This window comes from Chelonia mydas, chromosome 2 (genome assembly GCF_015237465.2).
Source record: "Chelonia mydas isolate rCheMyd1 chromosome 2, rCheMyd1.pri.v2, whole genome shotgun sequence".
Lineage (NCBI taxonomy): Eukaryota > Metazoa > Chordata > Testudines > Cheloniidae > Chelonia > Chelonia mydas.
Window position 1 is genome coordinate 240,978,681 of NC_057850.1, and position 20,465 is coordinate 240,999,145.

General features: G+C 38.2%; 1 protein-coding gene across 5 annotated transcripts in view; it reads left to right on the top strand.

The window, feature by feature from the left end:
- Positions 1-20,465, top strand: part of ESYT2 (extended synaptotagmin 2) — a 144,754-nt gene that overhangs the window by 96,352 nt on the left and 27,937 nt on the right. For all 5 annotated transcript variants that reach the window (XM_043541545.1, XM_027830924.3, XM_043541546.1 and 2 more), the window contains 7 exons: positions 290-345; positions 8,855-8,975; positions 9,775-9,951; positions 10,699-10,781; positions 12,632-12,680; positions 13,504-13,593; positions 17,455-17,550. In XM_043541545.1, coding sequence (XP_043397480.1) covers positions 290-345; positions 8,855-8,975; positions 9,775-9,951; positions 10,699-10,781; positions 12,632-12,680; positions 13,504-13,593; positions 17,455-17,550 — 672 coding nt within the window. The remainder of the gene's footprint in view (positions 1-289; positions 346-8,854; positions 8,976-9,774; positions 9,952-10,698; positions 10,782-12,631; positions 12,681-13,503; positions 13,594-17,454; positions 17,551-20,465) is intronic.

Genomic DNA, 20,465 nt, shown 5'->3' on the forward strand with positions numbered 1-20,465 from the left:
GTGTGTTGAAGCAGGCCATGGGCCTTATGGAATGCTCTGGTGGGCTGCAGGTTGGGCACCCTGGGTTATAGTAATATGTTGTTGGTTTGGCACGTCTAGAACCCTCCTGATACTGTATGTGTACAGTTGATATTTAGAGATTAATGATAGGATCGGTGTGTTTTTTAGTTTAAAAACAATAGCTTCCTGGAAGCTAGCCATCAGCTTTCCACCCATCAAAATGCTGGATTGTCAGCTTTGTTTCTTCAGCATTGGGAACAACTTTTTATTTTTTTTCTCCTGTTTACAGCTTCTGGAAATTAATTGGACAGGACTGACCAATCTTCTGGATGTTCCAGGACTGAAGTAAGCATAATAAAAGTCATCATGTCTGTTTTGCCTCCTTGTCCATCTCTTCAAAAAAAGAGTGTGTGTGGAAGGGGCAGAAAGTTAGAAAATCTAAAATATCCTGGTTAGATCTGAAACCAGCTAAATATGTAGGTTAAATGTCTTATGGCCCATTGCCACTTAATATTCCATTTAGAGTGTGTAGAAATTATATAACAATGAGGATTTAATGATAACAAATATAGTAGTATAAGAAAGGATCGTGTCTAGAATAGCTGGTTGAAAATTTTCCAGCAAAACAGTTTTCAGTCACTTTATTCACAGGACTGGGATCCCGAACTGCCCACATGGAATGCTGCTGGGAAGCTGGGCAGCTGATCCAGGAGGCAGGAACCAGGGCAGCTGGCAAACTGAAAAAATCCATTTTGGTATTCCTGAAATTGAATTTTTCTTGCCTTTCCTTCCTATGAAAAATTGTGATTGAAAATTTTTGCAGAATGAAAAATTCTGTTCCTTATAAGCTCTCGTGTCTAGTACGCTACTACTATTGTGTGTATATGTGTGAAACAGCAATATGCCTTCAAAGGCTTGAAACCTCCCATTCACTTCAGTGGGAGAAAGAATTTTAAAAAAAATAAAGAAAAAGTATTTATATGAATTTCAGTTACTGAGGTTTAAAATAATCCATGATTATGGTCTGCCTGTTTAAAATTCAGTAATATGGGGCGAAAGGGTATTCTCATAGCAGTTAGTTTCAAAGGTGTTCATGATTATTTTTTCCTCAATTTGAAGTGTTCAATTTCCTTCCTTTCAAAACTTTCTTGGGACCCTGCACTGTATTAAGTGGTGACCAAATGAAGAGATGATGGAATATTGCTTTATATTTGAAAACAGAAGAAACACGTTGACCTGGGTTTCATGACTGTTTGTGATATTAAAGGATAAAAATTCTTCATGAAATAAAGAATTGGTAGAGGGGGAAAAATGCTGTGATATAAAGGCTTTGATACTAACTAGGATAATACCATGAATTCCTTCACATTAAAGTTATCCATGTTTAGTCAGGGCTTTAAACTGTTGTAATATTGGAGCAAAGACTAATGAGAAGAATGAGTTTGACTCAGACATTTGGGATCAAATTAGAAGACTGGCAGGCCAATCACAAAAGCCAAAATTATCAAACTTCAGTTTGATACCTGAAAATAAGATGCTTAAACTCTCAAGTGTTACTTGATTCCAGAATCGTTTTGGTAACCTTGGATGAAGGAATGAGATGAAAATCCTTTATTACTCAAAATGTATGACTAAAACGTCACTTAAAGATATTTGAAGTTGTTGTGTGAAATCCCAACTGAATAAATTGAAATTAGAATTGTATTAATAAATTAGGATAATGGTTGCCTAACTGCTTTTGTGTATAGCCCACTTAAGATTGACTCTTTGAGGAAAAAGAAAAGGAGTACTTGTGGCATCTTGGAGACTAACAAATTTATTTGAGCATAAGCTTTCGTGAGCTACGATGAAGTGAGCTGTAGCTCACGAAAGCTTATGCTCAAATAAATTTGTTAGTCTCTAAGTACTCCTTAGTGCCACAAGTACTCCTTTTCTTTTTGCGAATACAGACTAACACGGCTGCTACTCTGAAACCTCTCTTTGAGGAAAGAAGTCCTCTTGGTGAAAGAGAAAATTATATACTTCTAGAATATAGCCTTTGAGTAATCTTTTGCTGTTGTCAGCTAATAAAGCTGATTTAAGATATCAGCAACATTTAGGCCCACTAGACTTTAGAGATTCTTATCTCTCTCTAGATATATATTGTTTGCTTGGATGTAAATGTAAATAAAGCTGTGTAAGTTTGCCAAAGTCAAAAACTCAGTAACAGTTACCATAGCACCCTCAATTTGGCCACTCATCTACATAATGTGTGCAGCGTGGGTGAGGTGTAGTTGCTGTGGAAACTAAAACTGATTTGACTCGTGTTTACTTTCACTGGTAACACTTTAGTGCTGTATTGGCATTTATTTTCCTTGATTTGGGAAGATGGACGTTCAAAACAGATCTATTTTAGCTGTTGTAACCAGTGGTAAATAAGATGTTGCTGCTTGCAAGGAAGGACATAAAGTCTCCCATTGATCATCTAATTCGTGCTTTTGGCTCTGGCAGTTATAGCAGCTGTTTAGCGTTTTTGTTTAAATGAAGAGAAAACAATTTTATTTTGAGACAATATTTGAAGTGTTTGTCTTAAGTAATAACTTTAGCTTTTTGTCCCTAAATTGCCCCAACATTTTTTGTCACATGCTAGCAGGGATTAGGACTAACTTTGATGTTCCTCTCCTGCAATACGTAAGGGGTGCATTACTTGAGAGTTTCTTGAATTTCAGGGGAAACTTGTATTATTTGAAAGTGGAAGGAAACTTATTTGAAACGGATAAAAAAAAATATCAGATTTTACAGAATATAATTATCTTATGATAAAAATTGCCACAAGACCTCACTGAAGCCATGAGCTTAGTAGAATTCAATGTTTACATGGGTACAGAATACCCACAGTTATGTTAGATAGGATCATAAGAACTTTGTAATGTGACATAAACATTTATACTTCAGGGCACTAGTGAACCATTAACTGACATGGATTAGGAGAACACTTCACTTTTGGTCAAAATATTCCATAATTGTCCAGTATGTGTTTTCTTGCACCACCCTGAAGCATCTGGTAGGGAGCTGAATGGATCATTGGTCTGATGCAATTTTTCAATTCTTATGTTCCTATAGCAGTGCTTGCCATTAAGAAGTCAGTTGTTTTCAAACAGGTGCCATAGTTACCAGAGTTATTTCTGATTTGAGGTGTAGGAGGAAACTGAGGAATTACAGATATAAATGGTGTGTGGTGTCTGACTGCTAACAAATAACTGACTTAGTAGCAACTACTGTACATCAGCCTTCTGTACAAAGTTGAAAATGTTTTAGTAAACCAGTGGTATTTTCTCTATAGTCTGCAGCAATATAACATTTAGAAGAAAATAGTTCTTTCTTGAAAGAAGACTTGGTAGCATTTTCGCTTTACTAGACGCAGCTCGTCTTGGAGTGAAAAAATGTAGTAATTCCAGTTTTGTCACAGTCCAGCAGTCCCAAACTCAGGATGGTAAATATTTGAGGTTAACTGGTAAAGCTCCACCCATTCCAATAAGCTTTGTAACCACAGGCCCCTGTTGCTGTCTCATTATATGTTTATTTTGCTGGTTTTCACTTGAGCTGTAAAACCTATCATTATTGGCTAATGTGTCACAACTATCTAGTTTTAGGCTTTTTACTTGCCATATTTTGATTCCTCTATTTGATTCCATACACCCACTAAAGATAAAAACATTTTCCTGGGAGTTTAAAATATTTTGAAGACCCAAAACTATCAGCTGAGTATTTTGGTGAGAAAAATTTGACACTACCAGTTTCATTAAGTGACCAACTTCTAGGGCTTGGAAGTGGAGTTTCAGGGAAGGTTTGCAAAAAGAAAAGGAGTACTTGTGGCACCTTAGAGACTAACCAATTTATCTGAGCATAAGCTTTCGTGAGCTACAGCTCACTTCATCGGATGCATACTGTGGAAAGTATAGAAGATCTTATTATATACTCACAAAAAGCATGAAAAAATACCTCCTCCCACCCCACTCTCCTGCTGGTAATAGCTTATCTAAAGTGATCACTCTCCTTACAATGTGTATGATAATCAAGTTGGGCCATTTCCAGCACAAATCCAGGTTTTCTCAAACCCACCCCCCCCCCCACACACACACACAAACTCACTCTCCTGCTGGTAATAGCTTATCCAAAGTGACCACTCTCCTTACATTGTGTATGATAATCAAGGTGGGCCATTTCCAGCACAAATCCAGGGTTTAACAAGAACGTCTGAGGGGGGTGGGGGGTAGGAAAAAACAGGGGAAATAGGCTACCTTGCATAATGACTAAGCCACTCCCAGTCTCTATTCAAGCCTAAGTTAATTGTATCCAATTTGCAAATGAATTCCAATTCAGCAGTTTCTCGCTGGAGTCTGGATTTGAAGTTTTTTTGTTGTAAAATAGCGACTTTCATGTCTGTAATCGCGTGACCAGAGAGATTGAAGTGTTCTGCGACTGGTTTATGAATGTTATAATTCTTGACATCTGATTTGTGTCCATTTATTCTTTTACGTAGAGACTGTCCAGTTTGACCAATGTACATGGCAGAGGGGCATTGCTGGCACATGATGGCATATATCACATTGGTGGATGTGCAGGTGAATGAGTCTCTGGTAGTGTGGCTGATGTTATTAGGCCCTGTGATGGTGTCCCCTGAATAGATATGTGGGCACAGTTGGCAATGGGCTTTGTTGCAAGGATAGGTTCCTGGGTCAGTGGTTCTGTTGTGTGGTATGTGGTTGCTGGTGAGTATTTGCTTCAGGTTGGGGGGCTGTCTGTAGGCAAGGACTGGCCTGTCTCCCAAGATTTGTGAGAGTGTTGGGTCATCCTTCAGGATAGGTTGTAGATCCTTAATAATGCGTTGGAGGGGTTTTAGTTGGGGGCTGAAGGTGACGGCTAGTGGCATTCTGTTATTTTCTTTGTTAGGCCTGTCCTGTAGTGGGTGACTTCTGGGAACTCTTCTGGCACTATCAATCTGTTTCTTCACTTCCGCAGGTGGGTATTGTAGTTGTAAGAATGCTTGATAGAGATCTTGTAGGTGTCTGTCTCTGTCTGAGGGGTTGGAGCAAATGCGGTTGTATCGCAGAGCTTGGCTGTAGACGATGGATCGTGTGGTGTGGTCAGGGTGAAAGCTGGAGGCATGTAGGTAGGAATAGCGGTCAGTAGGTTTCCGGTATAGGGTGGTGTTTATGTGACCATCGTTTATTAGCACGGTAGTGTCCAGGAAGTGGATCTCTTGTGTGGACTGGACCAGGCTGAGGTTGATGGTGGGATGGAAATTGTGCCTTCTGGCAGTTGCACGTTTCCCTCAGCTAACATGCTTGTTCAGAGATGCATGGGAGTCAGGAGGAGGAGGCTTTCAAAGCAAATTTGTAGCATTCATGTTCAATGCCTATTTTAGTTACCCAGTGGTCAAACTACAGGTAACATGTTGATTCTGTTATCAGCCTCTGTTTTCAGAGATTTATCACATACCAGCAAATACTCTCCCCAAAATGAGACTTTAATATGCTTCGATGCAACATTTCCATCCTACGTGTTTCTTTAAATAAGTGTTTATTCATGTGTTAAAAATGTTGGTTTACTGCCTAAAAAGATTTTAAACTTTCAGCTAACTCAAAACTGGTTTAGTCAGTTTTTTAAACAAAAAACAAACAAAAAAAATCAAAGCAAAGACAATAATATGAAAAGGAGTTTAAATATCCAGGAACTGTAGTGCCTATCTAACCCACACACCTCTCAGGTGTGTTGCTGTGTCCCATCTAGTGACACTGAGACTGCTTAGAGATTAAACAGCTGTAGCTAAGAGGCACGTGGGTTTTAGCTCATGCAGTAGAAGCTCATGCATTTAGCTCCAGAGATCCCAGGTTCTATCCCACCCACCAACAAGTGTCATTGGTGTTACACCTAGGTACTGTTTTCTCTCTTCTGATAAAATAAAACTTTCTGACAGTGCAACTTGCATTTGGATTTGAATGTGTCGTCAAAACTCTGTGCAGTTCTGAGGGATATATGTGTAGGAGTAGGTGTGTTTTGTGCTAGTGAAGGATGGCAAGGATAATGTAAGATAGTGGTGACCAAGGTGACCACTGTAGTATGTGTGCATCCAGAGAGCAGTAGGTGAGTGCTGTTTTATTACAGCAAGGTGCATATTTTAGTAGAGACCCAAATTGGGGCACAAAATATATCTTGTGATTAGGGCTTTGTCAACACTTGAGAGTAGCCCCAGTTCAGCAATTGGTGGGGTCTGGGCTGTACTCTTCTTGTGCTGACAAGGGGGGAACCAAGAATTCACCTATTAGTTAGTTCAATCAGTGCAAACGCTGGCTTGCCCTTGTCGACACTTAGCAGTCAGCACTTGTTCCCCTATACCAATTGCTGAATCAGGGTTACACCTGAGTGCAGAAAAGAGCTTAAACAAATTGTCCATGTTGTATGTCCTGTTGTGAGTAGTCCAGAACATTTGCTGCTATTTATTATCCTAAGTCCTGTCTACACTGAAATTTCAAAATAGCAGCTTTAAAATGTGTGGCTTCACTGGCAAAATCAAATCCGCAGTTCACCACTGGCACAGCTGAACCAGCTGTAGCAATAATTGAAGCTGTTATTTAGAGAGGGCTCAGGTATGTTTCACTATGTTATCTAACTGTGGTTACTAACTCCTAAACCTCCCTACGGTGCTGCTACCACTCACACTGTACCAGTAGTGAAATACATGTCCAATTTTTACAAGTGTAGACAGTACAACCAGACATTGTTGTTTCTCTAGAAATGTTTCAGAGCTCAGTTTAGACCCTATCTTAATATTTTTCTCATTGGCGTTGCTCAGGAGAAATAAGATTTTGTTAATGATTCCTAACGAGTATGATTTTAGTGTCCTCCTCTTCATAGTGTGACACTAATTCTCTGTTCGCTGCAGGCTATATACTTCACTCTCACAGCACACATTTTTCTTTGTGCATTTTGTTTTTAATTTAACCCTCCTAATTTCTTTGAATGCATGCAAAAAGATAGCTTGTTTTGTAACAGTACAACACAGCCTAGCTTTCCAAAGCAGAGTTGAATGATTAAAATAATTACATTTAAAAACTAAAACGCATAACAGTGAACATCTGCTTCATCAATATATAATGGAGGTAACAGACCTTATACTTTATTCAGTAGCCTTTTTTTCTGAATGATGATGGTGAGAGGCCCTACTGGGTCAGACCAAAGGTCCGTCTAGCTCAGTATCCTGTCTTCCGACAGTGGCCAGTGCCAGGTGCCCCAGAGGGAATGAACAGAACAGGTAATCATCAAGTGATCCATCCCCAGTCACTCATTCCCAGCTTCTGGCAAACAGAGGCTAGGGACACCATTGATGGACTTATCCTCCATGAATTTATCTAGTTCTTTTTTGAACCCTGTTATGGTCTTGGCCTTTACAACATCCTCTGGCAAGGAGTTCCACAGGTTGTCTGTGCATTGTGTGAAGAAATACTTCCTTTTATTTGTTTTAAACCTGCTGCTTATTAATTTCATTTGGTGACCCTTAGTTCTTGTGTTATGAGGAGTAGTAAACAACACTTCCTTATCTACTTTCTCTATAGCAGTCATGATTTTATGGACCTCAATCATATCTCCCCTTAGCCATCTCTTTTCCAAGCTGAAAAGTCCCAGTCTTATTAATCTCTCCTCATACAGAAGCCATTCCATACCCCTGGATTAATTACACTTGTTGAGGGAAAAGCAGAAGGTACAGCAAAAGAATTCTAGGCCTTTCCATTATTTTACATCTGCTGCTTCCACCTGGTGGCCATTTGGGGTGAAAATGCTGGGTGGCTTAAAATTAAGGCTACAATTTAGTAACGGGTAAGTCATGGACAGGTCACAGGCAATAAACAAAAATTCACGGCTAAGACCTGTCCATGACTTATATTAAAAATACCTGTGATTAAATCGGGGGGGGGGGCCCAGGGCCAGCAGTACCAGTAACTGATCCACTGCTGGTCTGACCAGTTGCCTGGGGGCCGCTGCCGGGGCCAATGGACCACAGCTGCCAGGGCTGCTGATCGCAGCTGCTTCCGCCGGCTGCCCCCCAGGGTCTGCAGCCGGGAGCCACGGACCGCGGCTGTGCCGGCTGTCCCAGGACCGCTGCCGGGGGCCACTGGAGCTGCAGCTGGTGTGGCTGTCCCCAGGGTTCACCTGAGTAGCTGGTCCCAGAGTCAGCTGCTTGGGTAGCCCTGGGATCAGCCATACTGGCCCCTGCAGAAGTCACGGAGGTCGTGGAAAGTCATGGAATCCATGACTTCTACAACCTCCGTGACAGACATGAAGCCCTACTTAAAATCCAAATAAATTAGAGGGAAAAAAATCTATACAATTTCCACAGAAGCAAATGTGCCCTGTAGCCAAAAAAAATTGGCATGTACACATGCAGCTTAATTGGTGAACAATGTAAAGGGCAAAATGTTGATTGTTACAAAGTTTCTGTACAGTGCCATGCAATAAAGAGGAAAAACCACACCTCTCTGTCCTTATCTCCTCTGTACAGAATACGCAGACATGTTATTTCTATGCTGTAAGATATAAAGCCCACTCCCTTCTCTCTGAGGATTTTGCCCATATATGTGAAAACTTCAGTAATGACTCAGAACCTACTGGCTTAAAGTAGTCTTACTACAGCATTTTTGTTGATTGTCCTGTAGTATGTTAGTACTTTAAGGATAATTCTAGATCTGCTAAGGACTTCTATTATGGAGAAGATTGCAAGGTGTCATGCTCAAGCAACTACAGTACGTTAACGTCTCATGAACATGTCCTTAAGATCTTTTATCTTGTTAATTAATTGATATTTTTTATCCAACAGTGGTTTATCGGATACCATAATATTGGATATAATATCCAACTACTTGGTGCTTCCAAATCGAATCACAGTTCCTCTTGTGAGTGAAGTACAGATTGCCCAATTGCGGTTCCCTATACCAAAGGTAAGCACTTTTTGTAGTATAAAGTAAATTGGTATTAATATATCAATTGAGTATAGTATTGATGTTTTTCAAAATATACATATACGTGTGTGTGTGTGTATACAACATTACAACTTACTCTGAATGCAGCCATATTGTTTATATAATGACATTCCATTTATTAGTAGTTTATAAATGATAGCTGTAAGTGTGACCCCAAATCCATTACCTTCTGCATTGGCAGAACCTTTTCCTCCACTAACCAAAGAATATGGTTAGTGGTTTAGACCAAAGCCCTAGATGGGTATTTTTATTTAAAAAATTAAAATTAACTATTTAATTTTAGATGATAGCATTTGTGGACAGGTGTGGTGCTGCAGGGACGCTCTGCCTTAATTTCCCCCAACAGGTTGTCACTAAGTTTAGCACAGTTTTAATTAATTGAACAGCCACTCCGCCTCCAGCCCCCTCCCTCCCTTCTGAGGGTTCTCCTTAAAAAGGCCCATCACAGATAGATTTGGTCACCTCTGCCCCTTAAAGGAGCCAGTAACTCTGTGACACCTGTGTTTACAAAAAGTGCCATTAGCATTTTAATTACCTTGTCTCTGAAGACCTCAACTGAAGAAAGTCAGATACTATAGATTAAAGTTATTACTATAAAAATGTTTGGAAATACAAACTAGTAGTACTCAACATTAAATACAAATATAGTCTCAAAATAGTGATGGAATGTTTTTAAAGGATTTACAGAAACTGCTTTTGAGAATATTAATGACATATATTTCTAGATCACTAAGTAAACACTTCTTCATTTTCTCAGGGTGTTCTAAGGATACACTTTATTGAAGCTCAGGATCTGGAAGGGAAAGATACTTACCTAAAGGGAATGGTCAAGGGAAAGTCAGACCCTTATGGAATCATTCGTGTTGGCAACCAAATCTTCCAAAGCAAGGTCATCAAAGAAAATCTCAATCCAAAGTGGAATGAAGTGTATGAGGTACAATCTGCCAGAGTTTGCGTTGCACAGTTTAAAATAGTTTTCCAATATGAGTCACTTTGTTCTGGTCAGTGGAAAATATTAGGGAGATTTCGCAGATAAACTTCTGAATGTGTCTCCTGCTAAAATCCCAGTTACTGATACATAAAGATCTATTGATTTAAGGTGTAGCTTTCTTTAGTCTGGGATTAATCCCAGTATTTCTGAAGATAAATTCTAGACATGCTATCAAAACATTAACATGTGTAGTATGAATGTCAGAGTGGGCTAGATCCATCCCATTCTTTTCAGGGAAGATCTGTCATTAAATTTTGCCATCACACATAAATCAAGAGATTTTTTATCACATTTAACAGAAAAATAGAATATTAAATCAAATCACAGTACAGTAGCATACATATTTCCACCTACAGGAACATGGATATACAGTTAATTAAAATAAATGAGTCTTTCTAAAGCCAGGAAGTGCTGTGTTAAGTCTAAAACTTCATCCTAGTCTGTTAACTCTAGATAATGCTACTGATACATTATTATGCATCTAGTTTTCAGCATTTGGATGCTAAAATCACTTTAAAATAGTTGACTTGGTCCCCAAATTCAGATTAAATATTTATTATTTATATATTATTATTGCTTTGTGTGGTGACAAATGCACAGTGGTTCATAATGTTTCACTATTGTTTTGCTATAGTAATAATGACTAGGTAATCTCATCCATCTATCTGCTAATAACTACTATACTCCTAGGCCTTAGTGTATGAAAATCCTGGACAGGAGCTGGAGATTGAGCTCTTTGATGAAGATCCAGACAAAGATGACTTTCTGGGAAGGTAAATACAACAGGAATATCTATTGTTAAATACGGCCAAAGAAATGAAATGTTCTGAAGTACTCAGTTGGAATTTCTTGCATATATTGAGGTTTGCTGTAAAATAAAATTAAAAAATAACGTATCTTTTTAAAAAATTGTAAATAAGCAAATATAAGAATTCCCTAATCTCCTGGATATGTATTCTGGAATCCTAAACATATATGTGACTATTGAGTACCATTCTATAGATAAAATTGACCTCTATTTGCATATGAAAACACTTTAAAAGAAGTGAATTAATTCTTAAGCAATCTAACATTTTGTACAAGTTTATTCATAGATTCATAGATATTAAGGTCAGAAGGGACCATTATGATCATCTAGTCTGACCTCCTGCACAGCGCAGACCACAGAATCTCACCCACCCACTCCTGCGAAAAACCTCTCACCTATGTCTGAGCTATTCAAGTCCTCAAATCGTGGTTTAAAGGCTTCAAGGAGCAGAGAATCCTCCAGCAACTGACCCGTGCCCCATGCTACAGAAGAAGGCGAAAAACCTCCAGGGCGTCTTCCAATCTGCCCTGGAGGAAAATTTCTTCCCGACCCCAAATATGGTGATCAGCTAAACCCTGAGCATGTGGGCAGGATTCACCAGCCAGATACCCAGGAAAGAATTTTCTGTAGTAACTCAGATCCCACCCCATCTAACATCCCATCACAGGCCATTGGGCCTATTTACCATGAATATTTAAAGATCAATTGATTGCCAAAATCATGTTTTCAGGATATTCTTTCTAAAAATGTCTAACTCTGGACTGAAAAAATTAAATGCTTGATGGAAATAGATATCATTGCAAAGTCAAACCTGTGGGTGGGTGGATGTATGTGTGTGTGTGTGTGTATAAATGTATAATTATTTCCTTGCAGACAAAGTAAAGATAGCTTCAAATAACCGAATAACTGAACTTTTTTTCGTTGTAAGCAGAGTTTGAAAAGAAACCTTGACACTTTAGTTGTCCAAGAACTAACCCTGATAGACTGTGTGAAAAATACCTGAACTGCCACATCTTCCCCAACAAAATGCTTATCCACTGCACCTCCCACGAAAAAAACATTTTTGTCCCACAATCGATTCCATCCCTCCTCCTTCAAATAATTCTGCCATCTTACCTCTTACAAGGCTTCTGTGCTGCCTCTGCTGGTCTCTTCAATGTACATGAATTCCTTGCCCTACCCTCCCTGCCTCTAGTTCCCTCTCTACAACTGGGCCAACACTCCTTGCTTTCCCCTAGCACTTTTAAAGAAGCAGCAGCTCAAAGGCTTCTCTGCTCACTTTCCCCATGCCATATTGTAAAAAGAGCAGCAGCTCAGTGATGCTGTTCCCTTGTCATCCCCTCTGATCTTGTTTCAGCCACTTGCTCTCCCTGACTTCCCTTTGCCATGTTAAAGGAGTAGTAGTGCTTGGCCATTCTGCTACTTTTCTCCCAGCTCCTCTCTTGAGAAGGAACCTGCTGCACACGGGTGCTGACTTTCATTTTTCTTGGTGGGTGCTCCACACCTGCTCTGCTCCAAGACCCACCCCCACCTCCATTGCGCCGCTTCCCCCAAGGCCCCACCTCACTCTACCTCTTCCTGCCCCCACTCCTCCCCTTCCCCCAAGTGCCTCCCACACACTGCCGAACAGCTGATCGGCAGGTGGCTGGTGGGTGCTGAGAACCCACTATTTTTTCCCATGGGTGCTCCAGTTCTAGAACACCTACAGAATCGGAGCCTATGCTGCTGCAAAATTATACTTGCCAGGATAAATGGGTTTTTCAAGTCCTATGCTAGGCTTTGTGATTCCCCTCTAAAGTGTTTTTGTTCTTCTAGTCTAATGATAGATCTAACTGAAGTTGAGAAGGAACGCCTCCTAGATGAGGTAAGTCTATCACTGTTTGATAGGAAAACTCTTGCTGTGTACTCACTTGTTTGCCCTTTTTTTTCCCCCACGGCAATCAGTCTTGCAGTCCTTACACATGAGTGAACTCTACTGGCATGTCCCATGGTCTTGTCCCATGATCTTGTCCCATGGATTATAGTTATTAAAGACTTCATTGGGATTAGTCAAAGGAGTGAGAGATTTGGATCAGTGAAGGTTGCAGGAAGAGGGCCTTCAACTTTTATCACACCATGCCTAGGGTTGCCAGCGTATGCAAGCAGGGATTAAGCATCAGAAGGATTGACGTGTTTTTCGTGATTTGGTCTTTGTAAAAAGCAAAAGCTCAGTAGAAGAGTTTCTTTTGCCTAGATGAAGTACTATTAGACCTGTCAAACTAATTAAAGTAACACCTGTAACACAGTTTTGATCATGGAGTGGAATTTTGTGCCATACAGCAGTCTTATGGATTTACTGTAACATTGTATTGTGTTTGTAATTCCCAGACACCTTTTAAATTTTTTTTTAAGAATTATCCCAATGATTTACAGCATTTGGTGCTGCAAGAAATTGGGACTGCATGACTGGCCAGTTTATGTTATGGAGCTGACCAGTTGTGTTGTTATATCTTAGTCATTTATGTAATGGAGCACATAACATCTCTGAATCCTTTCACCTTTCAGACTCTGCAGATTAGAGCTCTTCTTGATTTATTCTAGTTTACAATTAAAAAGAAGTCAATTAGCCAATTGTAATGATAGCTGTTCATGAAATGGTGAACTCTTAGCTATTTATTATCATTTTGCTTAATTTGCTTTGTTTGCAGTGGTTCACTCTGGATGAGGTCTCCAAAGGAAAATTGCACTTAAAACTGGAATGGCTCACATTGATGCCAACGGCCGAGAATCTTGACAAGGTATTAAAGTCGGAAGCAAGTTCCTTTATCCTAATCTCACTGCCTTTTCTTTCTTTGTTAAAATTTTAAATGAGCCAGTCCTCTAAATATAATAAGATTGGGGAGACGTGTAGTGTTACTCCTGTAGATACAGCTTTAGAACCTTTCAGACCAGTCAGATTTGTCTGTGACCCAAGCTGCATCTGTGACGTTGTAGCAGAATTACTAAAGATCATGGGAGAATGGTTAAAGGAAAACTATGGCTTTGTGAGATTTAGTTGTCTTGTAGCACCAGGCAACTAATTTAGTTCTTTATGGATTTATTTTTACGTAGCAATTATACTATTTTTTGTGAATTAAAAATATTTTGAAGCTTTGTGGAAATATGAGATCATCTTTAAATACACATTGCTAGTTAGAAACTTCTCACTGATGGAATTCAGTTTTAAAAGAGCTACCCATAGTAACAGCTTCAAAGATCCTAATAATCCTTAAAGGCTGAACATTCAGCTTTTTTTTAAAGAGCATATCTTTAAAAACGGATATAAAGAGTGCACCAGTATCCCTGCATATAGTATTTAAAGACATTTATGGATTTTGGGTGCTCAGTATCCTGATATATTAGACACAATGAATATTCTTAACAGATGCAATAAATATGCTTAATGGTGCTCGGTTCCTAAATTACATAGCATATGGGCATAGCTTGGTTAATAATGAGCCTAGCTTGAAGGCAAAGTCTCCAGATGTGTTGTATATGCTGCACTGTTTCATGTAACCATCTGTGGTTGCATTGGCAAACTTTAATAAATTATCATATACACTTAGAGTTAACAAGTCACTTTTTATTTGTTTTTCTATTTTTACCTATGTAATTATTAAAGAAACACTAACACTCTGTTCAGGCGAATAAACTGATATTACTAAAATGCATCCGATGAAGTGAGCTGTAGCTCACGAAAGCTCATGCTCAAATGAACTGGTTAGTCTCTAAGGTGCCACAAGTACTCCTTTTCTTTTTAAAAAATGATGAAGACTGTCCTGTATGTAACTTTTTTTAATCTACCATTCGTCACCAGAAAAGAGCCAGAACTTTGTGACACACTAAAATTAAATTAAATTTAATTTAATTTTAAAAATGTTTGAGCAATGACTACTTTCTAGAATGAATTACTACAACCAATATTATTGAAAGCTATTCACAGACTCCTGCCAAATTTGGCATTGATGCTGGTGCACAGAGAAAAATAAAAATGTCTGTTATTACTACATTGGAAAGAAAGGGAGGAAATGGTACATCTTCATCTAGAGAAGGAGAAAATCACTGGGGAAATACATTATTTCTAGCTCCAAACAGCGTAAAAAAATCTTAAACTGACAAAAAGAAAAGGAGGACTTGTGGCACCTTAGAGACTAACCAATTTATTTGAGCATGAGCTTTCGTGAGCTACAGCTCACTTCATCGGATGCATACTGTGGAAATTGCAGAAGACATTATATACACAGACACCATGAAACAATACCAGGGGTGGGAGGAGGTATTGTTTCATGGTGTCTGTGTATATAATGTCTTCTGCCATTTCCACAGTATGCATCCGATGAAGTGAGCTGTAGCTCACGAAAGCTCATGCTCAAATAAATTGGTTAGTCTCTAAGGTGCCACAAGTCCTCCTTTTCTTTTTGCGAATACAGACTAACACGGCTGTTACTCTGAAACCTGTCTTAAAACTGACAGTCTCTTATCAGGAGGCAGCCTGGACTGGAGTTGCGGAGACGCAAGACTGCTGTAGATTAAGCTGAGTTTTGTTGGGATCATATTACTACAGTATGTTATCATTTATTAGCATGGTTGCAAAGAATTGTGTTAATTGATTCTCGCCACAACCTTGTGGTTTAATCATGATTAGATAGTAAACAACTTGTCTTGGTCTCTGCTGACTGCAAAGTAAAGATGAGCATCATGCCCACTAACTTGAATCTTCAACATCATGTTCAAATCTTTTTTGTTTATGGAAGACCAGCCTGTTGGCAGAGCTGTTAGCTGTTATCTACCTTTTGGTCTGTAGACAAGCTTTCTTATGATTGGCTTTCACCATTCCTGCCATCTTTTTACTTCCATGTTTGTTTATTAATTTAATCCAGAGTAAAATATTCAAAGGTGGCTCAGTTTCACTAACTTTCAATGGGAAATGGGTGTCTAAATGTGTTTTTGAAAATGTTATCTGTAGAGCCTATTGCCATGGCAGCAAGGCACATTGAATACAAAAAGTTTTAAAATACAATTGACGAACCTTCATACAGCCACTATGTTCAGTCTCACCTTGTGCCAAATGTTAATCCCCAGAAAACCATGATAATTATAAAACTACATAAGGAACAAAAGCTAAAACAATACTAAATTGTCAATCAAATGCTAAACAAAATTAATCTTAATAAACTATACCCTTCTACTTACCAAATTCTGGTGGACCTCCAAAAGGAGGAAAAAATAAAAGGTAGTGCTCTCCACTGAGAATTCTCGGCTACTTTCCTTAGTGTTTATGTAGCTGATCTCAAATCAGGTTTAGAATCGAGATCATTTTAGGCTTAGAATTTATCCCCAAAAAATTAAGAAAAGAATTCGGGATCTATAGAAAATCTTTAGAGAAGACAGGTTTATTTATCTAAAAATAGCATTCTCTGAAGATATTATTTTGTCTGGATCAACACATATCAACTTTCCTCTGTTAAGGGAGGAATTGCTCTTCTATTTAGGAGGTTAATGGACTAGGTTGATAACAGACAGTTAAGTAGTTAATGTGACAAGGTGGGTGAGATAATATCTTTTACTGGACCAAGTTCTGTTGGTGAAAGAGACAAGCTTTTGAGCTACACAGAGCTCATCTTCTGTGAGGCTCAAAAGCTTGTCTCTTTCACCAATAGAAGTTGGTCTAAAAATATACTACCTCAGCCACCTTTTCTCTCTAATATCCTGGAAACAACATGGCTACAACAACATTGCAAACAAGTAGTTAATGTTGTTTGAATGATTACTTAACGATGAACAACAGGTGGTTTAGACTCAAGGCTAAAGTCTTTACTAATGAAGCTGTAAATTTATCTCCATTGTCACATGACAGATGCCACGTGCCCCATGAGTTGGGAATCCACAAAAATTCTGTTTTTCAGGATCCTTAATACGAAGTGTCTTGTGTTTGCTGTAAAAGAGGCATGATCATGGGAATACTGCCAATACATTGCACTCAGGCCTATGCTAGGAAATTAGTTTGATATAACTGCATGAAATCCATTCAATTTAGCTTTTGAGGGTTTAACAACATACTAAAAGAACTACCTGCCAAACTGTAAAATTACCTCCCAAGGTAACAGCAGGAACTTGTGCATCTTCTGATGTGGAAATAAGAAACAAATGAGTTCCTAACTCCTGTCAGTGGAGACAGTTTCACTATCAGTGTATTGCTTATATAGAGTATTAATAAATAGGATACATTTAGCAAAAATTGCTGGCTATTTGTTTTATTTAATTGCATTTAATTAGGAGCTATATTAGACATCAGAGAAAACGTATGGGAAAAGCAGTGCTTGAAGTTCATAAGTAATGTGTGCAATACTATAAAATCATCTGAAGACCTTCAAGAAGATGGAACTCCTATTTAATCTTACACTTGATGTAATTTGTCTTGTAAATCAGCTATATTGTTTATTACAACTTTTATCACTATATACATTTTTATTTGATTTACTAATTATGAATACTATTATTTATAAGCAAGTGTTTTGATGTATTTGTGCATAAGAAAAAAAATAATCAGGGATGGATCTAACATTGTATTACTATTTGCATGTATAGAAACATGCTTAGTGTATATTCTTTAATTTTAGGTGCTGTCAAGCATTAAAGCTGATAAAGACCAAGCCAATGATGGGCTTTCTTCTGCATTGCTTATTCTCTATTTGGATTCAGCAAGAAATCTACCAGTAAGTCATACTGTGATAGTAGCCCTTGCCTTGGATGGCTGTTACTTCCCTCTAGCACTTCTTTCTTAATAGTATGCCACACTGCTTCACTAACCCACATGCCATGTTTTCCGCTCTTGCTCATGTTTTCCCATGTACAACGTAATGGTCCATGTCTCTCAGAAATTAGTACAATGTAGTTAACTGTATTTCATAAAGTCTGCTGTTTAATCAAGGTAATTTTTAAAAGAATGCTCCTTTGATGGATTTGGCATAATATTTTATTATGTAATATTTTTCTAAAGAAAATAGTATGGACCAGCCTATAAAAGAGAAGTGGGCAGCTCCCATTACCTTGAGTTCAAGCCGACTTATATGTGTTTGGGCTTAGGAGCTGTTCCATAGTGAAGAATAAATCTGTGAGCACTAGTTTCAGTTATACTTGTATATATAAAGGTGCCCAAGGGTAGGAAGGGCTGGTTTTCTTGTAGTTGGCCACAGATTACTGAAGTGGTTTTCATACTTATAAATGATAACAGGAACAGAATGAACGATATCTGAAGTTGGAGTGTGAGGGATACCATTGGGTTTTCCCTCCAGTTGAGCTGGTAGCTGTGATGTTGGCTAAAACATTAACCCCATAAGGTTTTCAAACCAAGAAAAGGAAGTATGATAAAAGTGTGAAACTTTATACAAGTAATACTTTTTTTTAACTAGTGTCACTTAAAATATGGCTTAAATAGAAAGATGGAAAATATAACTGTAAACATGCTGAACAAGTCGTCCCCATTCCTGTCTTCCTCAAACATCATTATTTCACAAGTCATTTCATATATACTCTAGCATAGGTTGTATTTTTTTATAAAGTAACAATTGGTTGGAAATTGTGTTGATAGTTTGTATAAACTATAAAGGGAAACTTCATGTGTGGATTTGCACCCTGAGGCTACCTTGTTACTTCATTAGAAATGAATGGGGCATAAATCCACATAGAATTTACCCCTGTTACTCAACAGGAAGTCTCTGGAATCTGTCTATATAGTTTAATTTTATTGTATAGTACTCCAGCACTTAGGAAAGTATTTGTCTACCATCTACTTTTGTCTTTGAGAAATAGTACCCTACTGTCTATTGTGGATAATTATTCAACTACTGGATTTTACTCAAATTAGAACCAAGTTTTGAGTGTGTGTATGTATAGAAAATATTGTAAAACACAACAAAATCTGTTACTTCTCTATTTCCCCTTTCCTTAAAGCTCTGCTTCTCCATACTAGTGCAGCTTCCCCAGCAGGTAGCCAGGCACTTGTTGGGGAATCTGCCTCAACTCTGACTTCTTCATATTCCTGCTTCCTGTAAACATCCAATAGCTTCATCTAATTTAGTCTTATTTCCCTCAAAAAGGTCAGATTAGAATTTGAGTCTTTTAAAAAAATTATATCTCGGAATAAATTTGAGATTTGCCTGCTCTTTGAGACAATATTTTTAGCTCAGTGTGTAGGAGTTGGTAGCATTCATCTTTATATGGTAGTAAAATCTCAAGGCATAATCTGATAGGGAACACTGATTCCTCAGTACTAGAATAAAGTGAAGTTTTGTCCCAAGTACAAACATGATTGCCTTCTCTTTAGTTAACTCCATTAATGAGGAAAATAGGCCCTGGCTGATACTGTCTATATACTGCCTGTCCAGAGCATATGACTGCCCTTTCTGCATTGCAGTTTGAGGATTGCTATCCACTCAGGAAAAAGACCTGAGTGTTGCTGCCAACAGTTCAGCGATAACCTCAGCTTGTTCTGCAGTGTTGCCAAAAAAGCAAACAAAATTTTAGGATCATAAGGAGTGGATTAGAAAATAGAATTGAAAATATTAAAAATGCCATTATATAAATCAATGGTACGGTCTCCTTTACAGTGCTATGTTCAGTCCTGGATACCCTATCGCAAAAATGATACAACAAAAATTGAAAAAATTCACAGATGGGTGAAAAATATTATTAGTGATATGGAAAGACCTCAATTAAAGAGAGACTGAAAAGATTGTTATAGATGCCAAATTAGTCTACTATAATAACAATCTTGAAAGTTCTAGCAGGAATATTTCTTATATGAGGAAAAGGGAAAGAACAAGAGTGTCTTTCTGCTCTGGAAATTTGTCCAAAGGTGGCAAATTGTCTTCTATGTGTCCACCCTAATTCTGGTTTGAAATAATATTTACAAGACAAAACATGAAAGGCGTCCGACTCTTCTCAATGTGCAAATATTTATCAATGGAATAATTTTGTGTAATTGTTGGTTGGAAACTGAATCTCTTCAGCATTGACAGCTATTAGTGATGCAGAACAAGGAAAGTTTACTTATACCATCCTTGATCAGTAGTACATTTCAGATCTAAGGCATTGGTGTCAGACCCACATGTTTTTGTAGGTAATCCCAGTCAGAGGCATTTAGTTTTAGTCAGAAGGCTTTCCATTAACAACATTTTTTTCAATCCTTAGACATAGCTGTCTCTATAAAGAAATGTCGCTTTTGCATTCAAAGATGGCTTGTTAATGGTATTGCCTTCCCGTTGTGAATTACAAAGCATTGCATTTGAGGAAAAAGATCTTCAACTTTTCAGACTCCACAAAGACTGATGTTAGATGCGTGCTATCTTACACTGGAAATGGCATAGAAGAGGGCTTGTCATTCTTCACGTACTTAGTAGGACTTGTCATGTTAAAACATAAATGTGGAATATCCAGGGTAAGCCAGGAGAATGTTTGAAGATCACTGAGGGATCCTCTCATGGTTACTGTACTGTACAAGTACAATGTATTGATATAGTTTAAATACACAAATAACTTTGAAAAACACCTGCCTTGCAGTGCTAAAGAAGTGGGATTACTTGATGAAAAAATATATGATGGGAAACATTTACTTATGTTACATCTTGCA